At 34.7% G+C, this 10,077-nt stretch overlaps 1 protein-coding gene across 1 annotated transcript; it reads right to left on the bottom strand.

Moving 5' to 3' along the window:
• Nucleotides 1-9,239: 9,239 nt before the first annotated feature.
• On the bottom strand, nt 9,240-9,815 carry LOC107059023 (uncharacterized). The gene is made up of 2 exons (XM_015305390.1): nt 9,652-9,815; nt 9,240-9,567 (listed from the first exon to the last, which is right to left on the bottom strand). Exons 1-2 carry the CDS (start codon nt 9,805-9,807, stop codon nt 9,250-9,252), a joined length of 474 nt encoding a protein of 157 aa, XP_015160876.1. The 5' UTR covers nt 9,808-9,815; the 3' UTR covers nt 9,240-9,249.
• Between the last annotated feature and the right edge of the window lie 262 nt (nt 9,816-10,077).

Here is a 10,077-nt window from a genome sequence, read left to right as displayed (position 1 = left end):
GGAGTTCACGCTATGGCTTGGAGAAAAGAGAAAGATGAGAAAGGAGAAGAGAAATCAAGAATCGTCAAGATCGTTCGAGTTTAGCTTGTGGATTTCGTAAAGGGGTGATCCCTACGAGGTATGTGAGATCACATAGCATTGGGTTAGTTCACCCACGCACCAAATCATGTTTTATTTCAGCGAATTAAGTCTTTGAAAGTTTAGAAATTGAATTATTGATGGGTTTGTTGAAGTTCCTTTGAATTCTTGATTCGTTGAAATTATTGAGGAGTTGTTTGATCCTAATTCATGTAATTAGTTGTGATTTCGAGTAGAATCTGATGTATTTGGATGATTTAGTCGATTCTAAATGTTTGGGGAAAGAACCATTGAAGTTTAGAGGGTTTAGAGATGAAAAACGAGCAAGAAAAGTCATCAAACACCTGGGGGAAAAGGGTGGGGCATCGCGCCAGCCAGCGCTCCCCAAAAGGATTTCTGAATTTTCATCCTTGGGGCACCGCGCTAGCTAGCGCTCCCCAGACCAGTCTCTGAACTTTGAGGGCTGGCGCCTCTCAGAGCGCTAGGGACGCCAGTTCTCCCCATTCGTCCCTCATCTTTCTGTACTTGTTCCTTAGCAATGTACCTATATTTCTTAGTTGATTCCAACACTCTTAGGTACATCTAAACATCATGAAATCATCCATAAACATGATATCATGAACCTTGAATCCATACTTCAATTCAAGGAAAGTTAAGAGTCAAGTCTAGAAGTCAAGAAGCAAGTCAAAGAGAAGTTTATAAAGTTTTCAAAAGTCTTTCACAAACGTTTAACTTTGTTTTAAGACTTAAGTTTCAAGTTAAGTAAAGAGTAAAGAGTTGAGTTCATTTCTCCAAAGGCTATAAGGGAACTAGGTATTCCCAAGAGTTTAAAATGTTTTCACTTTTGAACAAGAAAGGGAAACACCGATTTCCAAAAGAGCTTTTAAGCTAAAGTTTTGAGTAATTATCTCAAACAAAGAAAGAAGTTTTGATTTAAATCATATGATCTAAGTATATTTTGGGAGTAGTATTGATCTAAGTTCATATTAACTCAAGTCTCCATAATCCATGTAGCCATCATAGGTAGTAAATGATCATACTTTTTAGATGACTCCTTAAGATGCTTTTAGCATAGACTAGTGCATCCACTTAGTTAAGGCATTCTATATGACGGCAAAATATAGGACAGTTCTTGCAGCGTGGGCAAGACGCTGTATCACCACTTAGGCTTATTGTGGTGGTTGTCGGTTAGAGAATCTCCCACATAAACTATATTACTTTATTATATGAGTAAAGTTGACTTTGTTATTGCTTTTTATTTAACTAACTAAGTTGTTTTCCACTATTTTTACAAGGTTTCTATATATTGCATATGATTTATTGCTTTATATTGAGTTAAGTTATTCAGGAGTTGAGTAACGCCAAGGTAAGTGTTCCTTTCAGATTCTTTTCAAGCCTATGTTGTGTTTAGCATTCCAACTCGGATACTCGAACATTCAATGTACTGATGCCAGTTGGCCTGCATCTTATTATGATGCAAACGCAGGTAACCAAGATCAGCATCCAACGCCTCGTTGATCCAGTTGAGCACTCAGAGTCAGTTGGTGAACCTCATTGCATTCCGAGGACTCTTTTTATCATTTGCTTTCAGTATTTCATTGTTAGGATGATCGGGGGTCTTGTCCCGACATCCCTCTTTATTTTAGAGGCTTCATAGACAGTTAGTAGTTTAGTTGTTTTTACATTATCATTTTATATGTTAAGACTTGAGTTGCCATTTTGGCCAAGTTGAATGTTGACTTTTAAACATTCTAAGTTATTTTATTAAACCATTGACTAAGTGCATTTAATCATTGTAATAATGCTTAGAGTCTTCCGTTGAGTAAGTAAGGCAGGCCAAGGGTTCGCTTGGGCCAACAATGGTTATTGAGTGCCAGCCACGTCCGGGATGTAGGTTCGGGGCATGATAGTCTGGTGCTAATTAAAGGGAGCATGAGAGAGTGATGAATAATATTTAGTTGAAGATTTTAAGACTGTTTGGTTGAGAGTTTTTAGGAGCAGAAAAATAAAAAAGAAAAGAAGAATTAAAAAAAAAAGAAGAAGGAAAGAACGTGTGGGAATACGTGCAAACACAAAAATAAATGAATGGGAAGAGAAATTTTAGGAGGAATGAGTTATAAGAGTTAGGGAGAAATTAGGATAAAGGGTGAGCTAATTTGAATTTTTTAGTACCTTTTTTCTCTTCTTTTCATAATATATACTATTATTTTTAAACTAGGTAAAAATTGAAGGATTGATAAAAATACAACTAGCAAATACATTAAATATATAATTTTATTTAAAATTAAACGTATGGAGATCATATGTTTCAGATTATTTTTTTAAAAATAAAATAAAATAAATAAATAAACCTATCAAAATAATGATATTAAAGTATAAAAAATTGTGTAAAATCTTAAATTCAATCAAAAATCGTGTGTCTACAATAACGTGGTACACTAATCTCGTTGCTGTTATGAAAGTTTTACAATGGTATCGAGCCTGGTAAATTATTCCAATTTTTTTCAAAAAGTGTTTGATTTTCTTGATTTTTCGAAACTATCGAAAAAAAGCTAAATAAGTTTGATCAACCCATGATATTGATGGCTGTAAATTACAAAATGTATTCAGTTCTCACATGTTGATAACTTTACTTTACTTTATATGAAAAATCGTGTATAATTAATGGATCAATTGATTGAATTCTGCTAATATTTGTTTTCAAATTAGCATCAAAGTACTGCTAATTTTTAATTTTCGAGTAAATAAAAAAGGAAATAAAGGAAGAGAATTATAGGGGGACAGAAACTATGCAATTGAAATGGTCAAAACACTACTTTTTTTTAGAGTAAATAAATATAAATAAAAAATAGAAAAAAAGGAAAAGAGGGGTAGAAACGTGAACACTTTATATTTATTTTTTTGTCCTCTTTTCTGTCCCAAGAGAGGTGCGAACTTTTTTTGTTTTTTTTTTGTTTTGTCCTTTTCTACTAAGTATTAAGAAGAAAAAATAAAATAGTTCCACTATTTTTTAAAATAAAGTGTACTCCTATTTTATTTTATGAAAAATATATTTGGCACTATTGATTTTTGGCAGGAATGACACGACATTACTTTTTGGGGGTAAGGTCGTAGTTACAGGGAGCTGAAAAGGATGTTAGTGTAAATTCATTTTTTCTTTCTTTTACCCAAAGTACCATCTAAAGTGAAATCATTTTGAAAAGTCTTAAACCACTACCCTTTTACTGATATTGTTTTTCTTTTAAATTGAAATCACTTTGAAAATTCCTTAACCTCTACTCTTTATAAACCAAGTATACTGGTCAATTTTTTTTTTATTTCAAATCACACTGCCCAAAAATTATATCAACTCCAATACTCTATTGAGAGCACTATATTTGTTCCAAATTTTTGGTCTTTCTTAATTCTTCTTCATTTTGAACTTCCCCCTATTTTCGTTCATAATTTTCAGTTTATGGACAAGTACGTCTATGTTATTTTTAAGAATAAAAAACAAGGTATACATTCAAGTTGGCAAGAATGTGCAAATTTGACCATTGGAGTTAGCGGAAGTTTGTACTAAAAATATAAGAATTATGACGATGCTATGAAAACATTAGAAAATTGAAATATCTGAATAGATAAAGTGAAATTATGAGATGAAACTACTAGGGAATCATGTCGTACTTCTGTACTGGTGGATGAAAAGAAATTGGAACCTAAGGCTGGGCACCGGACAGGGTTGTACCGGTACCGGTTCGGTACCATTCCGATCCGGTAGTCTATAGAACCGAATGGGACACTATGAACCGAAATTCGGGACGGAACGAAATCACAATTTCATCTCGGTAATTTCGATCCGATTGATTCCGGCATATTTCGATTTCGGTCCGTTAATTTGATTAATTATTTTTTATTAATTAATTTATATTTTATAATTTATATATAGCTGATAGACATATTTTTTTAAAAGAATAGGCTGAAAAGCTTTACCTGCCCCACTGCCCTAGGTGGCAACCTTTTCTGTAAAGCTGTGCGGCGCCTGCCCCCTTCCCTAGTCCCCACTGCCCCAAGTCCAAGTGTCCAACCACTTTCAATTTTTCAAGACTCCATTATTCCGTCTCCAACGTCTCCAAGTCCAATGACTTCAAATTCCATTACTCCAATGTCTCCATTCTCCAACGACAATATTTTCCAACAATCCAACGGTAAGAAAATTATGTTCCTTAAATCCCATATTCCCCCTTTATTTCTAAAAACTATATATACACTCTCTCTTTATATTTTTAATTACAAATTTACAGTAACAATTAAAAAATATTAATTTCTCTCAATTCTCAATCTTTCTCAAAGTTTCAAGTTTCAAGTTCCAAATTTCAATCATATTATTTTGTAATTATGAGAGAAAAGGGTCAAATGCCCCCTCAAGCTTTAGCCATATTTTCAACTACACACTTAACCTTTTCGGGGGTCCTATTACCCCCCTGAACCTTTTTATTTTTATATTATTTCACTCTCAGACGCTGATGTGTCCACATAAACCAGATTTATAAAAAATGTTTGTATACACGCGCTGTCCACGTATATATTAGTGGACCCCATGACTTTACACGACTCACAAATTGACACATGTCATAAAACTTTACCTTTACCTTTGAACCAAATTGACCCTAATTCTTCTTCCTTAGATTAATTCTACGATCTTCTTCCTAAATCTCTAGTTCTTCTTCCTTTTCTCTACGATCTTCCATTATTGACGTTGCTCGGAAAGCTTACTTACTATTTCTTCTGCGAAAAGGTTCGATCTTTACTAGCTAAATACTATTTTGATTTAGTGTTTGATTAGGGTTTTATTTTACTGCGTATTCAAATGCTATTTTGACTGGTGTGTTGTAGTGTGGAGGTTTTTAGGGCCTTTTTAATGTTTATTAGGGTTAGTTCTAATTGAACGTTATTCTTTACCAACTGAATGTTATGTTGATATTTGATTTTAGTTTTGATGGTAGTGTTTGATTAGGTTTTGTTGCACTTGGCATTCAAATGCTATTTTGATATGTGTGTCGTAGTATGTAGTTCATTAGGAATTTTAATAGTTATTTACTTGTTTTCGTGAATTTATACAGTCTTGTAGTTTACTGGTAAAGTACAACCTCAAAAAATAGAGTTTCTCATTCCTTACTAGTGTTACCTTTGTTCAGGTAGAAGATGAGTGGATTTACTTTGGTTACTTTAAGATGGTATTATGGTGGAGTATTAGATTTGAGTAGTGGACAACTAGTTTACAGTGGTAGGCAAGTTACAAAGTTTTTGGATGTTGATGTGGATAAACCGTCCTATTTTGAATTAAGAGGCTACATTAAAGAATTAGGATACACAACAACTTGCACATTTAGTATTAAACCTTCTAGCAGTGGTATTTTGGAAGATATTCATAATGATATGGATATTTTAGACTTAAGTTGTTCTTTGGAAGATGGAGATACTGTGGAGGTATATGTAAAGCACTTGATTGATGATGCAATTGTGGACCCCACCCTTATTTTATTAGAAAATGTTCCTCATGGGGATATGGAGGAATCTGGTTGAACTTTTAATAAAGTAAATGAACAAAGTGGGGTAGGTGAAGACCCTTTTACTACCTTTGATACTAGATCTACTTCTACCCCAACTCCTCCCACCACAACTTCTGCTCCTAGATCTCCTTCCACTACCACAACTCATTCCACTACAACTTTTCCCACTACAACTGCTGCTCCTAGATATCCTTCCACTACAAATCCTGTCACTGCTGCAAATCCTAGTACTGAAGATGCTGATGATCTAGTTTCAGGCCCTGTTGAATCTGATTTCTTAGAAAAAGAAGGTTTTGATTACTCAACTGAAGATAGTGTTGAGTCTGAATGTGGATTGGTGGGAGATGATAATGAGGCCTATGGTAGTGATGTACATGAAGAGGTTAGGGAGTTGAGGGTTGAAAAAAGATGTTTTCAAAGAAGAAAAAGAAAAGAGAGAGTACTAGCTGATACTGAAGAGGTACCAGTAGGTGAAGCTGGAGTAGATTTAGGTTTTGATGAAACTCAAACAGGTAAAATAAGTGTTGAAGGAAGATTAGGAGGTGATGAGCCTTATTTTGAAAATTCTGATGATGGAAGTTTTGAAATAGATGAAGATGAATTTAGTGATGAATGTGTTGAATCTGAAAGAGTAAATTTACCAAGAACTAGTAAAAGAAGGAGGAGGCCAAATAATTAGAAAATTATACATGATCCTACTGCCAAGAAAGTTGTATGGCAGTTGGGTATGGTCTTTGCAGATGTGAATGAATTTAGAAGAGCAGTTAGTAAATATGTTGTCCAGAAAAGAGTTCAAATAGAGAAGTGTGTGAATGAGCCAAAAAGAGTTAGATGTAGGTGCAAGGAAGGTCTTCCCTGGTTTTTGTATGCATGTCCTGACAACACAACAAATGATTTCATGATTAAGACATACAATCCAAAGCATACTTGTAATTCAACAACCAGAAATTATTTGTGTAATGCAAATAACATATCTGCAGTCTTTAGACAAAGAATCCTTGAGCAGCCAAGTATAAGAGTTTTGAAGTTGCAAGCCATTATTAGAAAGACGCTTAAAGTTCATGTTGTCAAGACTATTGTTAGGAGAGCAAGAGCTAAGGTGTTGAAAGATATTATGGGTGATCATATTGTTGAATTTGGAAGAATTCTTGACTACAAGGATGAACTACTAAGGACCAATCCAGGAACCACTTGTGTTGTTAAATTGGATGAACCTGATGCACTTGGTAGGCCTGTATTTAAAAGCTAAGGAAGATCTAGGACTAGGAGATGGTGAAGATCTCACCCTGATTACAGATATGCAAAAGGTATGTGTACTATTTTATTTTGTATTTATCTTTATCAATTTTCATATATTTGTTATTATAACATATCTAGAACTATTACAGGGATTAATAGGAGCAATTTTAAATATTTTACCTCTTGCTGAACATAGAATGTGTGCTAGACACATCTTAGCTAATTGGGCTAAGGACTGGAGAGGTCTCCAAAGAAGACAACAGTTTTGGTCTATTGCAAAGAGTACCTTTGAATCTCAATTGAGGAAAAATGTTGCAAAGATGAAGTTGCTTGGTCCAGAAAAAATGATGGATGATCTTATGTACTACAACATAGAGTACTGGTGTAAGGTTTACTTTAATACTCAAGTAAAATGTGATTCTGTAGACAACAATATGTCTGAGTGCTTTAATTCATGGATCTTGGCAGCTAGGCACAAGACAATTATTACTATGCTTGATGAGATAAGAGTAAAGATGATGACAAGAATAGCCAAGTTAAGAGAGTTCACAAATACTTGGATGTGTGATTTCTCTCCAATGTCTTTGAAGGTACTACATGAGAATTTTGATAGGTCAATGAATTGTAATATTGAATTTAATGGAGTTGATGGATTTGAAGTGAGAGAAGGACCATTTCAACACAGTGTGGATCTTGGTAGGTGGACTTGTAGTTGTAGGGTATGGCAGTTAAAAGGCATACCATGTGCACATGCTGTGGCTGCCATTTACTTTAAGAAATGTGAACCTCTTGACTACATTGACAACTGCTATAGTAAGGCAACTTACTTGAGGACTTATGCCAATGTCCTTCAACCTGTCACAAACATGGAGATGTGGCCTGTATCTACTAACCCCACAGTTGCACCACCAGAAATAAAAAGCATGCCTGGCAGGCCAGGTAAACTTAGAAAGAAGGAAGTTGGTGAGAGTAAAAAATCTGGAAAGCTGCCTAGAACTGGACTTGCCATGACATGTAGTAACTGTAATGTTAGAGGCCACAACAAGAGAGGATGTCCACAAAGGGGTGAGTCATCAACAAGGGAAGAACCATCAAATACAGACAAGGAATAGGCAAACTTCAGGTTAGGCAGACCAAGGTAACATCTTTAACTTTAATTTGGTATGTGATAGAGATCTCATATGTAATAACTACAATATTTTTAACTATATTTATAGAAAGCACAAACAGAAGGTGAGCATTCTACAAAGAGGTCAAGAGGAAGCCCACCTGCAGCACCTAGTGCATCTCCATGACCTGCAAAGATGCAGCACCTAGTGCATCTCCATGACATGCAAAGAGGTCAAGAGGAAGACCACCTGCAGCACCTAGTGTATCTCCAGGACTTGCAAAGAGGTCAAGAGAAAGACCATTGGCAGCACCTAGTGCATCTGCAATACCTACAAAAGGTGCAAGAGGAAGACCACCTATTGCACCTGCAGCACCTAATGCATCTGCAGCACCTGCAAAGAGTGCAAGAGGAAGACCACCTGCAGCAGCTAGTGCACCTCCTACATGTCCATCACCTGCTAATTACCATGTTGGATCTTCTACACCTGCTGATTACCAGTTAACTAATAGTAACAAAGGAAAAGGAAGGGGTAGGGGAAGCACAACCTCATACAAAAGGCAAGCAGTCATTGGAATGGGTGTGTTTCAAGATGAAAATAGATTCAAAGCTCTTAATGTAAGTGTTTTCTATTGATTCAATTATTCTATTTTTTTTTATGTTTAACTACTAAACTCAACTCACTCACTAATTATTTCATAATTTGAATACAGCCTGGGATGTCAAGTTGTAAGATATTCTCTACTGGTACAACAAAGGTGACAAAATCTGCTGATGTTACTGGTGATATTGGTTACAAACCAAGTACTGCACCTAAGTAGAAATGGAATGGAAAAGCAACAATCTCAATAAGAAAACTTCAAGAAATGAGAGAGGAACAAAGAAAAAATCAAGAGGAAGAAGTTCAAACAATCCAATCTAGGAAGTAATGATATTGTAGTACTGTTTTAAGTAGGCATGAAAATATTTCCCATTTTGAATGATGATGTATTAGTATTGAACATCAAATTATGCTTTTGTTTTTGGTTTTTGGTTTTTGATTGTAGTTTGACCTTATGTTAGGCCTATTTTACAATCGATTATGTCAATTAAAGGCCTTCTATTTTACAAATGGTGTTATGTTTATTCAATTTCTCCCGTATTTGTTGTAATATAGACACTACTATATCAACTACTTTATCCGAAAAGATTCATGATATTGATATACAAAATTTCTCATATTACATATGACAACCAAAAGAGAGTTTCAACTCCTTTCACTACTCACATATGTTATGGCAATTCAATTAGTTCAATACTTGAATGAACCCTACTTTGAAATAGGTTGTTGATGAACAAGGCAACAACACAAATCAAAATACACAAAATGACCTTCCAATCAAACGTACACCATTTCAACTTTCTTCGTTTGAACCTCTTCTCTACTGTAAAATTATCAATCAGAACTTGTTGCTCATTGATTTGAATCTGTCTCCTCCAAACTTCATCTTCCAACTCTTTGATTTTGTTCACCAATATTGGGAGGATAAATTGGGATCTTGGATCGATTTCTTCTCTGTCTCTCCATCGGAAAAAATGACAATTGTTCTCCTGAAAAAATAAAAAAAATATATTAATGTTATTAACATTCACATCAATTAAACCCAACAAAATCAAACAACTGAAGAAACATACACCATAGTAGGGGCAAGACCAAAATCGTCTTCCGGGATTCGACTTCGACCAAGAAGTCTGCATATGCAACAAACTTCCATGTTTGCATCGTACTATGGTTTTGAGCATTGGGTCTGATTCTTCCATGCATAGCTTATTCAATTTTGCGTTTGACATTACTAACCTTAATAGCACAAAGTGAAAAAAAAATCAAGTTGTCGAATTGGGGAAGATTTCAATTGTTCAATATGAAATTCAAGAAAATTGCAAACCCTAAATTCAATCTTAGTTGGAGAAGATACAACAACTAAATTCAAGCTTTGAAAATGGTGGATGAAGAACAAAGAAGAGAGCTTTTGTTTAAGAACAAAAGAGATGGAGATAAATGAATTGGGAAAAGAATAAAAAATAAATGTATGGTTAAATAAAGAGTAAAGTTACCATTGG

The sequence above is a fragment of the Solanum tuberosum genome, unplaced genomic scaffold (genome assembly GCF_000226075.1).
Source record: "Solanum tuberosum cultivar DM 1-3 516 R44 unplaced genomic scaffold, SolTub_3.0 scf00756, whole genome shotgun sequence".
Lineage (NCBI taxonomy): Eukaryota > Viridiplantae > Streptophyta > Magnoliopsida > Solanales > Solanaceae > Solanum > Solanum tuberosum.
Note: the sequence above shows the minus strand (reverse complement) of the source record. Positions and strands in the feature narration are given on the sequence as shown.

Coding starts and splice junctions, on each gene's coding strand:
- LOC107059023 (XM_015305390.1), bottom strand. CDS start 9,807: ATGTCAAACGCAAAATTGAATAAGCTATGCATGGAAGAATCAGACCCA. Junction 9,568..9,651: donor GGTCTTGCCCCTACTATGGT/GTATGTTTCTTC, acceptor TTATTTTTTCAG/GAGAACAATTGTCATTTTTT.